Below are 20,607 nucleotides of genomic sequence, written 5' to 3'. Positions count from 1 at the left end.
ATGTATACACACACATGTATATTTCTGTATCTATCAGTAAATATATTAAAAATCATGAATTCATACTGATACCTCTGGTTCTAATCCAAAACCACAGGATTTGGTTTCTCGCCTATTCCCTTTTCTTATTTGTAATCTCTTCCTACAACAGTGAGAAACCTGCAGAGTACTCCTTCTGATGTGTTGATGTCTGGTCATCCCTAAAACATCACTTTGGAGAGAGTGGTCAAAATTAAAGCAAAAGAACTAAGACAGAAACAAAGGACAACTTTATTAAAGCAAAGGTAATTATCTATCAAAGAAAAGACTATCAAACGCAAGGGCTGATATTTATCCCTAGAAGTCTCATTAAGAATGGGCTTGACAGCATTTTTTCTGGAGCATACAGAAGAACAAGATTACCTTTCTCACTCTATAGCACTTTTCATTTATACAAAGATATTTGTAAGCATATGATAAAATCTTCTTTGTAGAAGTAACTTAATACATACAGAATTTGAACCTTACGGGATATTTCTACTGTGCAGCAATGGCCTCAAAATACTGATATTGTACTGTCTAAGTTTCTGAGGTTTTGCCTTAAAACTAGAACTGGAATGACAAAATTTGCATCGTGATTCCTTACCGTATATTCCTCAGAAAGTGCTTATCCCTTCTCAAAGAAGAACGTGAGTAGGGTTGGTGGAAGGTTCTTCTTAACTCCCCAAAGTTACACAACTAGAAGTATTGATATTTATTAGCTAGGGTGAGGAGGGATATAATAAAAAATTCTAGACTTGCATTTTTACATTAAAAAAATCAAAATGTTGACAGCTTTTGTGTTACTGTGTACACTGTTAAACACATGAACATTTTCCTACTGTCATACAAATTCTATTCTTTCTTGCTCGGGTAGAGAAAACGAGATGCCTAGAATTCTCAGGGGAGTAAAGGTAAAGGTAGGGACTGAGACCTTGGGAAAATGGCCTAGAAATAGGAAGCCAATGGTCGGGCAAACATTTGGGAGCCTGAAACAAGAAAGAAGGTGGGTCAGACTCAGGTGAGCACTGAGGAGGGCAGGAGGAGACACAATGTGCCTGAAATACAAGAGACCTTACAGTTGAGGCAGGCACTGACCCAGCTACAGCTATATTCCAGCAATAGCAGAATTTAATGACTGGTTTTCTAGAACGTAGACTAGTAGGCCTAGGAACCTGCTGAAATTTCTAGATTTTCAGGTTTGATACCCTCTGGAGTTTGATCTGGTTCAAGGATGAACATGAGGCTTAATGAAAACCAATGAGGTACAATAATACTTTGGGGAGAGTAACCTTTCCTCTTGCTTTCCGGTTTTGAAGGCAAGAAAATGAAGGTGTTAGAGCTGCTGGCTGCCACCATGTGCCAGCTATTTCAGTGAACTTCTTTACTATAATGGCTTTAAGGATAATTTCTTATGATGGTATCCATAACCATGCCTAATTTCTTAAATAAGTGCTACTCCCATGCTTCTGTCTATAAGGAATTTGGATATACTGGATCACCTCCAACTTGATATTTATGCATGCATGCATTACTCATTCAACCAACGTTTACTGGTTATCTACCATATATTGGGTATATACAAAGATAAAGCGAATAATTTGCAATTTTCTTTCACATTACAAGATTTTTCCTTTTTTAGCCTCAAGTTCTGAGATCTCAGTAAGCATCAGAGGGAAAAAAAGACAACCAACAACATTTATAATTTTGACTCTGTTCAGCAAGTGAACTGTTGAAAAACACAAATACTTCCCTATTATCATACAATTTTAGTTTTTGCTTTTTATTCACTTTATGTGCTGTCAATTCTTTCACTCTAATCAAATACTTAATTGAATACCTATGTGTTGAGTCGCTGTTCTTTTCTTTACCCCTTCATTTCCCCAATAGCCTACCCCTCACTCTATTCTTACTTTTTCTAATCCTTTATAGTTTGTACTTGCCTATTTCTCAGGTCTACCAGCATTGATCATGGGCTCGTATGAACACCAAGAGGGCACTGAGAATTTAAGATGCTAATGTTGGCAGTGAGGATACAGGAACAGGCACTGTCTAAAGGCATTACGGAAACACATGACCTACAGATATAAACGTGCCCTGCCTGGTCCCTTCTGTCTCCTTTCTTTTCTTTCATGTCATACACCTACATGGAAATTAGGAAATTAGGCGTGGTTTGCTTTTGAGACACGTAAGTAGTTTAACTCATCCCCATGTGCCCACCTGCCCACTGCACTTGCTACACACACCAGCCTGCTGTGGCTTTGCTCCTCAACGAGGGGATCCAGTTACTTGCGGCACCACAGAAAGGTTCACCCACAAGTACCAGTTTTTAAGTTTAATAGAGTCTCTGTTTCCTTTTGAATATTTCCTGCTACATTTTAAAAAAGGTACAACAAAATAATAGAGAAACATGTTAGTTCAAGTGGTTTTAATCTTGGTGTAAATGACCAGTAATAAGAGATTATGGTGATCACTTAATAATAAAGAGTGGTGATAAATTACACAAAGGGTCATTTGTGAATGGTAAAGCAAAGTTCACACTTTTACCATAATCTATGAAAATAATCCTGGGACTCGTGACAGAGTTATTAATTCTCCTTTCCCCATTCTTTTACTCTGTGAGAAGCTGGCCTATGGGACATCATCCCTTCCTTTTTGTTTTTTTCAATCAGGAAACATACTAAATATCTTCCTTGGGATAAAATGAATCCTATTTTATATATCACCACACATATAAACCCAGGGCCACAGAGAATATTCAGAGTTCATGTAAGATGGATACTTATACATTCAAAATCTGGAATAAATGGCAACAGAAAGTGAGTTAAAGGCCTGTGTTATTCTTCTTCTTAATGGACTAATAATGCAAGGTGGGACAAAATGACTATAAGTAAAAATTATAAAAAACTAACTTCTTAGCATTGAAACATTGGAAAAGGCTGAATAATTTTGTGAAGTTTTACCACTCCTCTACCCCTGTGTGTGTGTGTGTGTTTACATATAAGCAAACATGACAAGATGATTATATTTGTTCTAGCTCATGAGTATATAGGCATTTGATGTATTATCCTTTACATTTTCTGTACTTTTAATTTTTCCCTTAAATTTCCAAAAATGATGAGAGAAGAAAAGAAAGAAAAAAATTAAAGAAATATGCTACAAAAGTGTAAGATTTAGAATGGTCACAAACTTTAAAAGCATGAATATTATTCAAGCTATTTATGCAATCACTGATCAGGTCATTTTTTAAAATTTAATTTTGAAATAATTTCAGGCTTTCAGCAAAGTTAGTATCTTTCATGCAGCTTCCCTTAATGTTAACAACTTACATCAACTATAGAATGAGTCTCGAAAGCCAGAAAATTGACATCGATATAACGCTACTAACTAAACCATAGACCTTGTTTGAATTTCACCAGTTTCTCCCTTCATGTCCTTTTCTTGTTGCAGGATCCAACCCAGGATCCTACTTTGCTTTTCGTGACTGTGGGATAAGGTCATTTTTGACTAAGTACATTACCTCTTCTACCTCCTTCCATTCAATAGAATGCTTTTCTGCCTGATTCTTCCACTGGCTTCTTTCAAAAATCTGTGTTTATATATATTTAATTTCAGCTCTAGCAAACTAATGGCAGGTACTTAATTAAACTAAATGAGGTGTATCAACATTGAGAAGTAATTTCAGAAACAACTTGTGTGATAAATAGAAATAATCTTAGTTTGTTTGCATACTGACATACTTTTCATTGAGTGTAAAAGTTTAGTTCAAGGAACAAACAGTTTCCTGACCTTTAAAATACTCCTTCAGAAGACTAATAAATGGAAACCACTTGCTTTGGAGAATGTTTACAAAATGCTGCCAGCCCTACATTGTCGGTCTCTACTAGACCTTTACTAGGGCTCCTACTCTCTACATGCTGACTGTGCAAAGTGCAATCTACAGCAAGCTTCTGTATGTCATTAGAAAGGGTACTCAATGATGACGTGCTAGCAAAGCATATCCAGGTATTTTTATCCAGCTGGAAATAATCTAAGGCTACTAGGAAATCAGCAAGCATGTGTTAGATACATCCAGAAGTCGATTTGCATAACAGTGAAGCATGAGGATGACTCAAAAAGTGAGGAAGAAAAATTTTTGTAAGTATGATCCATAAAAAGATGACCATAAATGACTAGATGACTAGAAAAAAAATTCTGTAAGTCTGGTCCACTAAAGAGATGATTAGAAATCTTTTCATTTCTAGTTTCTTCAACTAATTACGTTGAAGCACATAAAAATGGCACTTGGGTATTTTTATTTTATTTTTTTGGCTGTGCCATGTGGCATACAGGATCTTAGTTCCCCAACCAGGGATCGAACCCATGTGCACTGCAGTGGAAGCACGGAGTCTTAACCACTGGACAGCCAGGGAAGTCCCTGCACTTGGGTAGTTTAACCATGAAAATAGCTTGTTTTCCCCCTCTTGATCAGAATATGTAAGTGTTTCAGATCCTATTTAATTACATTCTACTTTGTAATAAGCCTATATCTGCATCTGTTATTATAGTAAGTTGTAATACAGGATAAGATGAATAAATGAAACAAAATACAACAAAACTGTCAGAGAACTACATGGACACAGATGTTTAAGCTGAAAGGGGTGCTGGTGCTCCCCAACAAAGTTACTAACAAGTCCAGTCCTCAAAACGAGAGTCCAACTGGGTGGTCGACCTGCTAACATGTATCCCTTCTCTAAAGCACTTGAGATTTCTCATGGGTGGGATTTCCAGTCCTCAGGGACTCTCATCTAGTCCTTATCAGTGAGTAAAAGCTGGGACTTCTAGTCTAATCCAAACCTCTTCTTTTGGACATAAGAAAATGACAAGTAGCAGGAATAGGATTTTATTTTTCTTTCATATGAAGAAAGGGAGAATTACTCATGGAAGACAAAAATGTCTATTGAGTTGGCTATTTATACTTGGCCCTTGTCTGGGAAAGGTATTTTTTTGAGAAATGTTTTAAAACTCTCAGATCCTAGAAAAACTGAACTGAAAATACCAAAGGGTGACGGTGGATACGCTTTGCCTCTTTCTTCCCCTCCAATGCTTACTGCCACCATGTTTACTGTTTTCACAGTTGTGTCAGTTTATTAGGAAAATAAAACTTGATTGGATCATGTGGCTATGTTAAAAAAAAAAAAGGCCTACTAACAAATCTGACCGTGCATATTGGAAAGTGTAGAGCAACCTTCTCATAGAGGAAAGAATACAGTAGCTGGTTAATTTAATGAGGAAACTGCTGGTGAATCAATATTTTTTTTTAAAGTAAGTCACATGAATGGAAGAATGGGTATCAACTCAAACAATGTTGAAAGCAAAATGACTTCCTAAGTGATTTACTGCAACGGCTTAGAAACTGGTATTAATCTACATGATCCAGGGTTTTAAAGACTGGTTTAATAGAAAGTCCAGAAGGCAGGAGACGTGTGTTACAGTCCCCACTGCACCCCAGAGTATCCCTGGACAAATCACTTAATCTCGGCACCCCTAAGTGAGGGAGTTAGGCCTAGCTCAGTAGGCCTCAACCTAGGGTTCTCTGACACTTAGGGAGTCCCACATAGTAATGGCGGTCCATGAGGTATTTTAAGTATTTCAAAGATCCTGAAAGAAATCATGAATTTGTTGGAGACAGGGCCGAAGTGTACTAAGTTTTTTGGTTACAGTAGTATCTGGTTGGTATAGTCATGCTAGCTATCTTATCCTAAATACAGTGTGTTTGGATGATGGAGAGAAAAAGGATAAAAAGTGTTCTTGATAAAGAGGATGATCTCTGAGATAATTTTCAGCTCTAAAATTTAATGCTCTATGATCTCAGCATTCATGTGGTATGACTGAGTTGGGAGAGGGAGGGAGGGAGAGGAAGATACAAAAACACTAATATTTATTGAGGAATTTAATAAATGTGTGCTAAGGAATGTGTAGGGTACTCTGTGTACGATATTTCACTTAATCCACTCAACAGCCCCATGAATTAAGTATTTTTGTCTTTATTTTGGAAATGAGCTGTGTTGTAACTTTTACCACAATCAACTGCCAGCAAGTAGCAGGCCTGGGATTGTCTGCCTCCTTCCAGCACCATGTTGCTTTATAAAAACTACTGCTATTAGTTAGCTCTTAGTAATTTCATTTTTCCAATTGGTAACAGGGTTGTGAATAAATGCCTTTTTCCTGTCCCCGGCTGTCTTGCTTGGCCTCAGTATATTATGCCAACATAGCCTACAGGGCCAGAGCCCCAGCCAGAGAGCAAAAGAACATCTAAGATGTGTCTTCAGTCACTTATCACTGACAGGGTTGCTTTGCCAGAAACTTTCCTAGCAAATAGCCTTCTGGCTTATGTGGATGAAAGGGCAATTTGCTGTGACCGCAGCAAAACTAAACACTGTCACAAATTCAGTGGAGTGGGGGATATTTACTTCTAACCCTCTCTTTTTCCACAGTCCCAGTTCTAGGAGCTACAATAATTCTTATCCATTTCACCTAATACTAACTTATAAAGTGCCATCATTAGGATGCAAAGCAGACACTATTAAGAAAAAGATCTCTAGGGACTTCCTTGGTGGTGCAGTGGTTAGGAATCCGCCTGCCAATGCAGGGGACGTGGATTCAAGCCCTGGCTCAGGAAGATCCCACATGCTGCGGAGCAACTAAGCCCATGCGCCACAACTACTGAGCCTGCGCTCTAGACCCCGCGAGTCACAACTACTGAGCCCGTGTGCCACAACTACTGAAGCCCGTGCGCCTAGAGCCCGTGCTCCACAACAAGAGAAGCCAGCACAGTGAGAAGCCTGCGCAGTGCAACAAAGAGTAGCCCCTGCTCACCGCAACTAGAGAAAGCCCGAGCGCAGCAAAGAAGACCCAACACAGACAAAAATAAATAAATAAATAAATAAAATTTAAAAAAGAAAAAAAAAAAAGAAAAAGATCTCTAGTATTTAATTGCTAGGACTGGAAACTTTCTTCTCCAATAGCATTTTGCACAGTGAGATATTTTCATGTTAATTGATAGCATTTTTGTTGTCTCAAATGCCCTTTTTTCTCCTGTCCAAGGAATACTGTTTTAATATGCGTATATGGGACATTTTTACCAGTTGTCTCTTTTTTTCACCTCAAATGTATCTAAATCTAGAAAAATGGTTCTTTCCCATATCTTTGTTAAAGGTAGGAGAAGAAATAAAAAGCATTGATTTTTTTTTTCTATAGTACATAAGCACACAGAGTCTAGTGCAATGGAACACAATTCTAAAATACATAACCTGGACTTCCCTGGTGGCGCAGGAATCCGCCTGCCAATGCAGGGGACACAGGTTCGAGCCCTGGTCCGGGAAGATCCCACATGCCACAGAGCAACTAAGCCCGTGCACCACAACTACTGAGCCTGCGCTCTACAGCCTGCAAGCCACAACTAGTGAGCCCACGCGCCGCAACTACTGAAGCCCGTGCGCCTATAGCCCGCACTCTGCAACAAGAGAAGCCACCGCAATGAGAAGCCCGCGCACTGCAATGAAGAGTAGCCCCTGCTCGCCACAACTAGAGAAAGCCCGCAAGCAGCAACGAAGACCCAACGCAGCCAAAATAAATAAATTAATAAATTTATTAAAAAAATACATAACCAGAGGCCAACAGTTTTCTAGCAGTCTAGATTAAATTTGGAATTGGTAACTAAAAACAATAGGGGGAAAGACTAATCTAGCTGGAGGCAAGATTTGAAGGTGGGTATACTTGGGAGAGTGTAATAACTGTACTGGATTTCTCATTAGAAGGGAGCAGAGTCTTAGGAAGACTTCACATTCCCCAAGAGAACCATATTTACACAATTAACAATTCTTTTGTTGAAAAAAAAAAGCTTTCATTATTGCATGTGGACACGTGTGGGCTGTGTAAAAATATAAGAGATGTGTAACCCATGGTAAACACAAAGTAATGATCTTAAACAGGCCAAATCCTTGAACTCGTCATTAATAAATGTCTCTCCTGCATTCAGCTACCCAGGCTGCTGGGAGCCTGTTTTCTTCAAGTACTTCAAACACTGAAATCCAGGAACATTTATTATTTTAATCCATTACAGGCAGTGCTTGATTTAACTTTATTGGTTGCGGTGGTGGTAGTGGTTATAAGTGGGGGGTACAGCAATGTTCTTTTACACATCATTTCAAAAGGGCTTAATTATATTTTATAGTTTGGGCCAGGAATTCTGCTTGTTTTTGGTCTAACAAGGTTCAAATGGAGTTCAGGTCGGTGATTAATCAGAAGAAAAAGTCAGAGATGGTTATCTCTCTGAGATGAGCTCATCTCCCTCTACGAAAGGCTGGGCAGGTACATCATGTTTACCGCGCCACAGCACACGAGAGTGCTCTGACATCCGAACATGGCTGCTTATTGGATGATTTTTACTTTTCAGGCAGCCTGGAAATTAACACATCAGAAATTTCACCCAGTGGTTACCTTCTAAATTTCTGAAGTTACTATCCTATGTATTTAAAGGCTTCTCATTAAAATCCAAAACAGCTATAGTAACCTCACAGCACAGAAAAAAGGTACACGAAGAACAAAAATCACGTAACAGACATTAAAAAAACCCCACAGACCCTTTAGCACAGAAAAATTTAAATATTCCAAATGAAAGATGTAAAGACTGAATTAATATAATTTGGTTAAACAAAACACGAAAAAATAAGTGACCATATAAATATGCCTGAACAGCATATATCTACTAATGAGTTTTTAAAAAATATCAAACATTCTTAATTTTTTTACCTCTCTTTTTGAGGGGGTGAAAAAAGATAATTTCTAAGATAGTAGTATTAACATTGCTTATTATTGACCAAAATTCTATCTAAACGTATATTACTGATAACAATTACAGCCGGGAGAATAAAACTTGTATGTTGGGATTTCTTCTCCATTGCATACGATTTCTAAGAGAGAGGACAAGAAAATTACTTTCCAAGAGAATGTCTTGTACATTTATGGTTTTTATTTCCCACTGTACTAGAGAATAAATATGGAACATTACTTTGAAAAAAAGTTATGAGAATTTTACTTTTTCCACTTATTTCCCATTCAATTTTTAGAACTTCCTATTTTACCTTTTTTGAATGTCTCAATAGTCCACCATTATGCACAGAAAAATATCCCTTTTGAAAAAAAATCAGTAATCCACAGGTAATTTAAGAGTAAAAAAAGGACAGGCCAGTTCATCAGTAGCAACTTTGAACCTTGTTATAAAGTAATAGGAGGGAATCTGACCAGGATTAATAGTGGTCCTCAGTTCTGGGATGAGGGGTGTCAGGTTACACGGACTCTGGGCCATCTGTTCTGCCTGCCTACATTTTACTTCTGCAAAACTATAAACGCACCTCTACCTCAGGGACTATAGAAAGGCATTAGAATTCTTCTGCTTTTCATTATCACAAGATTCAGTAACTCACTTCATTGTCAAGATAATCCCCTTTTACTCTTTCTTTTGCGCTTGCGGGGTATGGCCAAAATGACAAATAAAACCCCAGATGTTAACAGACCCAATGAGGTCTCCACCTTTCCTTGAGTGTTGGGTTTAAGCTACTTGAGACACAGTGTCAAAAATGACAGGACACTGATGCCCACACCCAATATTCATTAAGGTTTGTTAGTGATTTGTATAGCTGTCTACAAACTGTACCTCCACTTCAATCCTCAGTGGCTGTTTAAAAGTTAAGTTTGTCCTCTGGCTTTAACTGTCAAAGAATTCATTTCTTATTGTTCAGGCATTGGAAAAAGATGCTATTTCTTTCTAAAAGTAACAAAAGTCTTTGGGGTGTTGTAAATGGCTTGTTATTGCAATATATTATTTTAGGTAGTCATATATAATTTAATGTTTTATTTCCCCTCAGGCTTACTTGCATTTCTGCAGCATCCAATGGCTATGACAACGCCTTAAGGAGATTTTCCTCAGGAGATCCAGTTGACTCTGGAATGAAAAGCTGGAGCTCCACTTTGTATCAATTAATAACCTGCTTTCACTTTTCAGTACATGAAAAGGAACTCTAGGTTCTTTACATTTTTACTGGTCCTGAATTCAGTGAACATGAAAAGAGGCATTTGTATACATGAAAAATAATGTGGTTATGCTTTCTTTCTTCCTACTTTTGTTTATACACAAAGATAAGTACATCTGGATGACAGAGGCTGGGGTAGTGAAAGTTATTTAAACCACAGCTCTTTGACTAGGAATTCAACTCATTGCTTTCTGCATGGATGAAAAGTCTCCTAAGTCCCTATGGAAAGGGGATTCTTGCAACTTTTCCCTAATTCTGACTAAAATGCCAGCCAAGATGGCCTCACTTAGGCTCTTCCCCCAACCCTTTGTGCCACCTAACTTGTTCATATCCTATTTCCCTTTCCCTTATCTACATGAAGTTTGCTAATCGACATGCCCCCAAGAAAGAGCAAGGCAGCCTAAAGCACAGCTATTTCACAGCCTGAATTGTGTACCCTTGTTTGCCGAAATCTAAGAAGCGCCGCCCTAATAGAGCCATAATTTACTCTGACAAGGAGAGCTAAAGTCTGCAGCTCACTCCCCACCCTGCCTGTGCAAAGTGCTACACTGCTGGTTCAGAATTTATAGCTACATACTTAAGGTTTCTCCAAAACACTATACTTCAAACAGCAAAAAAGACTGTGTGTGTGTGTGCAGGGGGGGTGGGAGGGCTACTTTTAAAAAAGAACATACTACAGAACGGGACAGATTTAATGGCTTGCAAAAGAAATATCTGCCTTAAAATGTTTCAGAAAATAAGATATGATTTTGAAACAAGATTAATTTCGTTATCAATAACATAATCATAGAAAATTTGGCAATATTATACATAATCATAGAGATTTTTGCAATTACACACCAATTTAAAAAAATACAAGCATTACATCTTGTATGTAAAGTTTTAAAATTTAGGGCCATTTTACCACAGACACATGGGAGAACATAAGTATTCTAGGAGAAATAAGAGTTAGTTTATTAAAAGTCACTGTTACACCAGCATCTGCAGAGTGGAATCAAAAAAAAAACCCACGTTCCTTGAAACTCGGATAGTTTAGGGCCACAGAATAGTACAGGAGGCTAAGGAGAACTCAAGGATTTTTTTTAAGTGGAAAATATTTAACCATTTTGTTTTGTTTCAAATGATGAAAACATTTCGGTGAATAATCTGTACATATTTTGTTGTAAAAACCAGTAAATGAACATAAAAGCATTTCAGATTTAAATGTATTGACAATGTCTTGGGGAGAATATTAACTTTCCTCTTTCATTCTTTTATTATTCCCTTTCCACATACACTTCCCATAAGCTTATGTCGGTTTAGATGATAAAAAATATAATCATTAGGCAAACTCAAATATTTTTTGTACTTCTCACAAGTGAAGAAGCATGCCTACGACACATTCCCAATTGTGTTTCTCTAAATATTACTTAGAACATAAGATTCCTCTAGCATTACAAATCTATTTCAGCTCCTAAATTAAAACTCATCTGGAAAGGACCGCTTTACCCTGTTTATATAACATTGTCATATAAAGAGTGTTAAAAAAAATATTTCACTAAAAATAGCTTGCGTAAGTTAGGGATTAGAGTAGTTTCTGCTGCTATAATTGTTCCTTTGTAGTTTTTTCCATGATGTTTTTTGCACAATGTTTTTGACTGTGTTTATTAAAGTCAGCACATCAAAAAGGATCAAAGAGAAAGTGAGTGAGAACCAAAGAAACCCCAAGTGTGTTGTCTCATTGGGGAGTTATGCAGATTCGCATAAACAAGTGCAAATTGTTGAGGTTTTAATGAAAATTTTCTACAATTATTTTATCTTAAGTCATTCTATACAATAACATCTGTATAGCAGATGGCTATGCTGTACCAAGGCAATGCTCCTTTTTCTTTCTCTGTTTAATAGTACATCTGAGATGACTACTTTTGTCACTGTGCTCAATTTGGTTCAGCAAATAATTTGAAAAGTGCAGCTGCTGCAGATGGTCACAATAGTTACATAAACTGTAAAATCAAAGACACAGTTCAGTATAACTGTATTAGAGTCAAACTATAAAAACCTGACATTAACTCCACTGAACTCAAAGATACACTAGAAAAATTTTTGGTTGAATACAGAACGATGTCACTTGAAAAACACAAAAAGAAATATGACTACTGGTAGGAGGGTTATTTTATTTTTTTGCTGGGAAATATTTTTTACCACTTACCAAAAATATACATTAAGTATACATTTGCATATATTCCATCCAAGTGGCAAAGCATGAATTTTTAAGATATGCAAATATACAATGAAATTAATGTTCAAAGCTTAAATTTTATTTTACTTTTAAAAAGTTTTCCTTTGTTAAAAATCAATTTCTGAAAAATATGTAGTAATCTCTTAATTATAATTTCCTAGAAATCACTCTACAGCAATAACTAGAACTTACAATCTTACTTCACTTAATTATAATTTATTATTATTTTGCTGACTTTGTCATCTTTTAAACATTTGAGCATGCCATCACATCAAGCAGAAATGTAGAGTAAACAGATTTGGTGTTTGTTATACTCTCATAATAAAACTGTTTCTATTAATTAAATGGCTAAATTCAATTTGATCTGATTTGTTGATGCAAATAACTACTTTAGAACATTTGCAGGACACTACATATTAGAGTTATACCAAGTATGTCTTAGTCAAAGCTATAGTTTCTACTTCTGCATTTAACTAGATTTAAGAGTATAACTGTAAAAGGAGTAGGGGTACTAGCATAAAGGGAAAAAACAAGTTACAAAACCAGAATGAATCTACTACCTTGTAAAGCTCAGTGAGAGGATTTTAATTATATTTTAGAGATATTTACTGAGAATAGACACTATTAAAATTGGATAAAATATGAGTAGCAAATGAATGAAACAAGAAACGAGGATGAATAAAGAAAAGGACCTAAAATTGAGTACAGTACATGTTAAATGCTTTCATTCTGTTTGAGTCCTAACCTTTCCTTGCTATGATTAAGGTAAAACTGAAAAGGCCTGGGAATGGCCTCAGTGTTGTCTGGGTTGTAATTTATTTGTGGATAAATCAGACATTGTAGCCTCCAGTGCTTCATAGTCTTTCATGTCCCATGGACCTTACAGTTTTCATTTCCAACTTTTAAGACAATAAAAGAAATACAGTGCTTTTAGCTGACTTGGTCACAAATATTTCTGATGAGAAAGAAATCAATCATTTATTTTTTGGCCTAAAATTCATACTTCTCAACTACAAAACTCCTTCTTTATCTCTTCAACTACTGTGCCCAAACTGGCTACACAGTTAGTCTCCAGCTGCCACTTAATTACTTTTTGGTAAGCAACTAAGTTGCATACAGTTTCAGGATTTACTTTATCCAGGGCACTATCCCTCTAGTCCCACTTCTTTCCTGCAAATTAAAGTGGAAAAAAATGTTTTCCTTTTGCTACTTTTACTTTCAAAGTAAAATTTCTGGCATCATGCCCTGAACTTTAACAGGAGCAGTTTCTGTGATTGAAAATGGTTATTCCCCACCTGTACCTTGTCTTTTCTCTTCCCCTCACATTCCTTCTGCTTACCCTTTTTGATTCAGTGTGAAAAAGCACATAACAGTTGAGGAAAATGTAGATGTCACTGCCTGTTAATTTCTCACCTCTCCACCCATCAAGGACATTCAGTTGCCACGTCCACGGCTCCCTTGCTCAGCCAGGCACTGAAGCATGGCCTTTCCTTGCAGGTGTTGCTGCCTGATAGTCCTCAATGGCATTGTCTTTTCAAAGTTGAACCTTGGCTTCTATTACATTTTGTGTGGCATTCTTGCCACCAGAGCAATTTTTCCTTTTTAAATAAATTGTTACCAGTAACTTAATGTAGCACATCGGAATCACCTGTAGGGTTTGTTGGAACACACTTTTCTGGGCCCCATGCCCAGACTTTCTGATTCAGGAGGTCAGGGGTAGAGTCTGAGAATTTGCATTTCTAACAAGTTCCCAGATGATGCTGATGCTGCTGCTTCTGAGACCACACTTTAAAAGCTACTATTCTAATGGCGCACAAAACTTGATACATACTCTGTTCTTCCACTACAGCTATTTTAGGTAAAAAGAATTTTAGAAATGAACAGTTATAAAGACATCTGTAAGAACATGACTGAAGAGGTAGATAGGAACGGTTTAGTTTACGGCATTAACATAATTAGGCTTAAATGATTTGTTATAACATTTTCTTTAAAATAAGGCAACAAACCAGAAATGTTCCCAATCTCTAATGGCTCTTGAAACTTTTAAACTCTACTTAATATAAACCTTCAACATTATGCAGTTTTAGGTGTTAACAAGTCATTGTCATCTCCCTCTCCCCTTTTCTGTGACTTACCAGGCACTTTTTGCGCTGCTTTGATATTAAGGCTTCCGTTGAGGGTTGATAAAGATGCTAACAGGCACGGTTTATTAGGATGGGGGACAGTTTCCATGGAGACCACAATCTGAGTAGTATGAACAGAAATTTTTTGAAAGCAGGAAACCGTTCTCCACATGTTTTCTTGAAATGGAATCTTTTGTGCTCCATCACCATGAACTTTAAGCTTAGACAACTTTCCACGGTAACATTTGGAGGCTGGAAGCTCATCCTTATTCAGCATGGTGTCTGACAGGGCTGAGGTCTCTTTGCTGTGTGCACTTTTTATCTTCTTTAAAAAATGGTTTATCTGATCCAGCTTGGTAAAACTCAGGTTTGCTTTCAAAGGCTTTGATATATCCAAGTTGATGTCTGCTATAGAATTGAAAAGGATAAGAAAATTACTGAAGCTCTCCTGTTGAAAATAAGCCTTTACTTCCCTGTCAAGCTCCTATTTCAGTTTCCCAACGCCTGTACTGTGGACTCATTAGGATGTCAGATGTTATAATTCTTTTACTTACCACCTAACCTTTCCATGTAGTTACTTGAAGGAACAGTTTCCCTGGACTACTTACATGCCTACATTCCTGTCTCAATCCATGTGACTGTCTGTCTGTTCCTGACAGAGCAAAGGCCACACACGGACATCTACCTCTGCCCTCCCACTCTGAGGTAAAATTAAGCAGCCTTTCCAGTTTGTTACTGAACTGACATTCTTTCTTCCGAGGTTAAAAGGGCTTCCTTTAGTACCCAGCACAATGTTTGACACAAATACTGGTATTAATAAATATTTGTCCAACTGATTAACTCAAGTAGCCTCCCCTACCACTCTCTGATAAAGTATATGCACAAAACATTTGTTTCCCCTCTGTGACCCACTAAAACCCAGAAGAGTCCCTACATCTTTCCTTGGACTCTGCATTGATAAAGTTTCAAATACCTCATCTAATGTAAGACTGAGATTTCTTAAAATCCATTTTACATGTATCATCCACCAGATGTTGTCCTTATTTGCCACTTACTCACTTAGTCACCTGACATTAAAACTAACTAGGCCCTATCACTTCTGTTTTTGCCTTCTCACTTCTGTTTTTATTATCAATAAGACATAAGACTGTAAGGGTTGTCAAGGCAGAGCATGCCACTCATGTTTATACCCAGTGCCTGGCACAGTGTGTTTCTCATATGTATGTGTTCAATAAATGGTTGAGTTTAACTGAACCTAACAAGTATTCTTTTCACTGGAGCCTGATGTAATACAAGACATAATCACAGATGAAGCTAGGAATAGCAAAGTTATCAAGCAGATGAAGTTAACATTCTGTCTGTTTTCAATAGGAGGACCTCTTCTCATCTTCCTCAGACGTCAGCACCTTAGACTTTCCTCCTGTCTACCCAGGCTCGCTCAGGGTACCATCCCTTTTAAGTGTGCCTTTCCTGGTGTTTCTTTAATCAGGCTAAGCAAAACTCTGGGAGTCCTGCTTCTTGCCAGTTGTCCACTGGAAAGGGTCAGACATCTAAGTCACCCTTCTGCAATACTAAAATGTTCCCTGCTCCCTACATTCATTTAAACAGGAAAACAACACCCTAATTTAAAGGAATTATGTTTTTTAACATCTTTATTGACATATTAACTCATATCATACAATTTACCTATTTAAAGTATACAATTCAGTGGTTCTTAGTATACTCACAAGATTGTGTAATCATCACCACTATCTAATTCCAGAACATTATTATCACCACCAGGGAAAAAAAAAATTCCCATGCCACTTAGTGGTCCCTACCCATTCCCCACTTCCAGCACTCGGGCAACCAATAAGCTAATTTCTGTCTCTATAGATTTGCCTACTCTGGGCATTTCATATAAATGCAATCACACAAAATCTGGCTTTTTGTGTCTGGTTTCTTTCAGTTAACACAGTAAAAGTTTTTAAGGTTCATTTGTGTTGAATCATGTATCACCAGTATGTCATTCCTTTTTATGGCTGAATAATACTCCATCATATGGATATACTACATTTTGTTTATCCATTATCAGTTTATGGACATTTGGGTTGTTTCCACTTTTTGGCTATTATGAATAATACTGCTATGAACATTCATGTGCAAATTTTTTTGTGAACACGTTTTCAATTCTTTTAGGTATCTACCTAGAAGTGGAATTGCTGGGTCATATTTGATTACAGCAATCCTAGTGGGTATGAAGTGGTAACCCACTGTGATTTTGATGTGTTTATTTCCCTAACGATTAATGATGTTGAGCATTTCTTCATTTCTTCAGTCGTAGTGGGTATGAAGTGGTATCCCATTGTGATTTTGATGTGTATTTCCCTAATGATTAATGACGTTGAGCATTAATGTTATTGGCTATGTGTATATATTCTTGGGAGACATGTCTATTCACACCCTTTGCTCATTTTTAAATTGGGTTATTTGTCTTTTTATTAAATAGTATGAGTCTTTTATATTGATATATTCTGGATACATGTCCCTATGAGATATAGGATTTGCAAATATTTTCTCCCATTCTGTGGACTGTCTTTTCAGTTTTTTGGATGGTATGATTTGCAGCACGAAAGTTTTTAAGTTTTGTGAAGTCCAACAGATCTATTATTATGCTTGTGCTTTTGGTGTCATATCCAAAAACCATTGCTTAGGGGGCTTCACTGGTGGCGCAGTGGTTAAGAATCTGCCTGCCAATCCAGGGGACACGGGTTCGAGCCCTGGTCCAGGAAGATCCCACATGCCGCGAAGCAACTAAGCCCTTGCGCCACAACTACTCAGCTTGTGCTCTAGAGCCCGTGAGCCACAACTACTGAAGCCTGTGCGCCTAGAGCCCGTGCTCCGCAACAAGAGAAGCCACCGCCACGAGAAGCCCGCGCACCACAACGAAGAGTAGCCCCCGCTCACCACAACTAGAGAAAGCCCGTGCACAGCAATGAAGACCCAACGCAGCCAAAAATAAACAAATAAAATAAATTTATAAAACAAAGCAAAACAAAAAAAAAAACACTGCTTAACCCAAGGTCACAAAGATTTACAGTTATGCTTTCTTTCACAAGTTTTATAGTTTTACCTCTTACATTTAGGCCTATGATTGCTCTTGAATTAACTTTTGTGCTTTGTGTGGTAGGGGTTCAACTTAATTTTTTTTTGCATGCAGAAATCCAGTTATACCAGCACCATTTTTGAAAGGAATTAGTTTTGACTTGTAGAATTTGGGGTACTCAAAGAGGCTGGTGGGCAAATATTTTAGGGAAATTGGATGATTCAAATGATTCATACACTGTCTGGCTCTGCCTGCAAATTCTTTTATGAGGGCTTCGAAATTCTGTGGCCTCACAGAAAATAATACCACCTTTTACCACAGTGAAAAAAACAAACAATCTTAACAGATGATAGCAACAACAGGAAAACAAAACAAAGCTAAAGCAGAAAGGAGACTCAGATATTGGGGCCAGAAGCTACCTGCTTTTGCCTGGATTCATAACATGAGATTTAAACTAAGCGTCAGAAGTAGCCATAGAAACAGTTTACTGACCTACTCAGGAAGTTGCCCAAATATCCACCTATACTAACTACTGAGCCTAAGGGATCCCTTTTCCCTCACTGTAAACTGGCAAAACATCCACGGAATGGTAATATATGAGAGTTGTTGACTACTATCTCAATATGGATCCTTGTATCTCAGGTATGGTAGTCCCAGTGACACAGGAAACAAACAAACAAAAAAACAAAAGAACTATACCTCTGCTTATTTGTCTAACTTGTCCTTTGAGACTCAGTCCTTGAGTCTCAAAGACTCCAGGAAGTCTTTCTTGACCCCTGAGGCCGAGTGAGGTGCCTCTCATCCATTGCTTTCAGAATGTCCTGTGTATTGTATCATCATCAGGTACCTATTCATATTACTTTTATAGTTACTGCTTAGGTATCTGTCATAGTCCAGCTAACTGTGAACTCCTGAACAATAAGGACTGTTCTACATCTTAATATTCTGAGTGCCTAAACTACTGTTTGGTCCATAGGAAGTACAAAATGAACATTTTATGATGTAGTGAAGGGAAAAAAAAATGAATGAATTTTTCCTTCCTACTGAACTCCCACAGGCTCATCAAATCACTTCATCCAGAACAATCCATTACCTCCTCTCACACATGCTATATTCCCTGTCTCAGTTAATGACTCTAATCTACCAACTGGCTCAAATAAAAAATCTGACTTTTTGACTCATTTCATTCCCTCTTTTCCTGGTCCAAACCCACTCATGATTAAGTTCTGTCAATTTTACTTCCAAAATATTGCTTGAATCCAATCTCCTTCTCTCTAGCATTCCAGCCACTCCCCATGTTTTCCCTCCATGCCTTTGATATTGCTCAGCTAATATAAAGCCTCCTAAAAGGATTCTCTGTCTAGACCGATTACTGTTAATCCAGTCTCCAGAGTAATTTCCAAATGATTTGTTTCTACTGTGATCCTGATTGGCTCACTATTGCTTAAAACTCTTTAATGGCTCTTCTTTACCTATGGGATAAAAGATGAAGCTCCTTAGAATGGGAAAAAAGGTCTTGCCTTTCCTTATCTGCAGCCATTGCCCACCTCAAATATTAAAGCTCCAGAAATATCAAAGAGTTTATAGAGCCCACTCCCCCCAGCCCATGCTATGTCATACCACAAGACCTTTGATCATGTTGCTCCTTTGTCTACTATACTCTTTCTTTGCCTAATGCATAATCTTCAGGATACTGCTCAGCACGTTCTCCAAGAAGTAGTTCCACAAAGCTGGCCCTGCATAAGTATCTTTTTATGAGATTATGTCTCTCACTAATAGAGAAGATCCTTGAGTGTACATTTTTCACCTTTAATACTTAGCATTGGGCCTCAAACTCAGCATGAAGTACATGTTTGGTCAGTTCATGTTGGAGCACCCTGAAACTTTCTAATCTGGTTCTGTGGTAGGCAGAATTCTGAAGATGACCCCCTTCTCCCAAGATTCCTCTCCCCTGGTTATTGAATCAAACACTAATCTAGGTACTGCTATGCTGAAAGGGATTTTATAGGTGTGATAAAAATCCCAGGTAAATTGAATTTAACACAGAGATTATCTGGTGGGCCTGATCTATTATACAGGCCCTTTAAAAAGTACATGAAGGAGGCAGAAGGGGAAGTCGGAGAGATTTGAAACGTGAGAAGGGGTCTATGATATGTCATTGCTGCTTTGAGGATGGTAGGGGTCATGTGAGAAGGAATGGGCACCCTAAAGCTGAGGGAAGGAAGCACTGGCCAGCTGCTAACAAGGAATTAGGGACGTGAGTCCTATGACCACAGGAACTGGATTATGCAAACAAATGGAATGAGTTTGTAAGTGGATTCTTCCCTGGAGCCTCTAGATTAGAGCCCAGCCCAAATGACACCTTGATTTTGGCCTTGTAAGATTCTGAGCAGAGAATACAGCTAAACCCAACTGGACTTCTGACCTGCAGGACTGAGATAATAAATTTGTATTGCTATAAGCCACTACATTTGTGGTAATTTGTTATGCATCAATAAAAAACTAATACAAACTCCATATGCATATTTACCCACATATTATTTCCTGTTTCTAATGTGATCATAAATGAAGTTTCAAGGCCTAGGAATGTTTGCCCTAGCTTCTTTCACCTTTTCCCCCTAGAGCAAAAATATCTAACATACTTTGCTCTTCTCTTTGTTAGTTGCCATTTCCCGCTCTTTAAAAATTACTTCAGCGTTCCAGGAAAGATGGAGCCCTGTCTCTCCCACTTTATACAGCTATAATATCTGGAGAGATTACAGCTAAAAAACCTATACAGAGGGCTTCCGTGGTGGCGCAGTGGTTAAGAATCCGTCTGCCAATACAGGGGACATGGGTTCGAGCCCTGGCCCAGGAAGATATCACATGTCACAGAGCAACTAAGCCCATGCGCCACAACTACTGAGCCTGCACTGTAGAGCCCGTGCTCTGCAACAAGAGAAGCCACCACAGTGAGAAGCCCGCACACTGCAACAAAGAGCAGCCCCTGCTCGCCACAGCTAGAGAAAGCCCACATGCAGCAACGAAGACCCAATGCAGCCAAAAATAATAAATATATAAAATAAATAAATTAAAAAAAATAAGTGCAAA

At 37.9% G+C, this 20,607-nt stretch overlaps 1 protein-coding gene across 2 annotated transcripts in view; it reads right to left on the bottom strand.

Moving 5' to 3' along the window:
- VPS13B (vacuolar protein sorting 13 homolog B) overlaps positions 1–20,607 on the bottom strand; it is an 802,016-nt gene that overhangs the window by 170,717 nt on the left and 610,692 nt on the right. For both annotated transcript variants that reach the window (XM_061172062.1, XM_061172061.1), the window contains exon 36: positions 14,445–14,840. In XM_061172062.1, the coding sequence (XP_061028045.1) occupies positions 14,445–14,840 (396 nt within the window). The remainder of the gene's footprint in view (positions 1–14,444; positions 14,841–20,607) is intronic.

Source organism: Eubalaena glacialis, chromosome 17, assembly GCF_028564815.1.
Source record: "Eubalaena glacialis isolate mEubGla1 chromosome 17, mEubGla1.1.hap2.+ XY, whole genome shotgun sequence".
NCBI lineage: Eukaryota > Metazoa > Chordata > Mammalia > Artiodactyla > Balaenidae > Eubalaena > Eubalaena glacialis.
The sequence above is the reverse complement of the archived record's forward strand: the minus strand, read 5'-3'. Positions and strand labels throughout refer to the sequence as shown.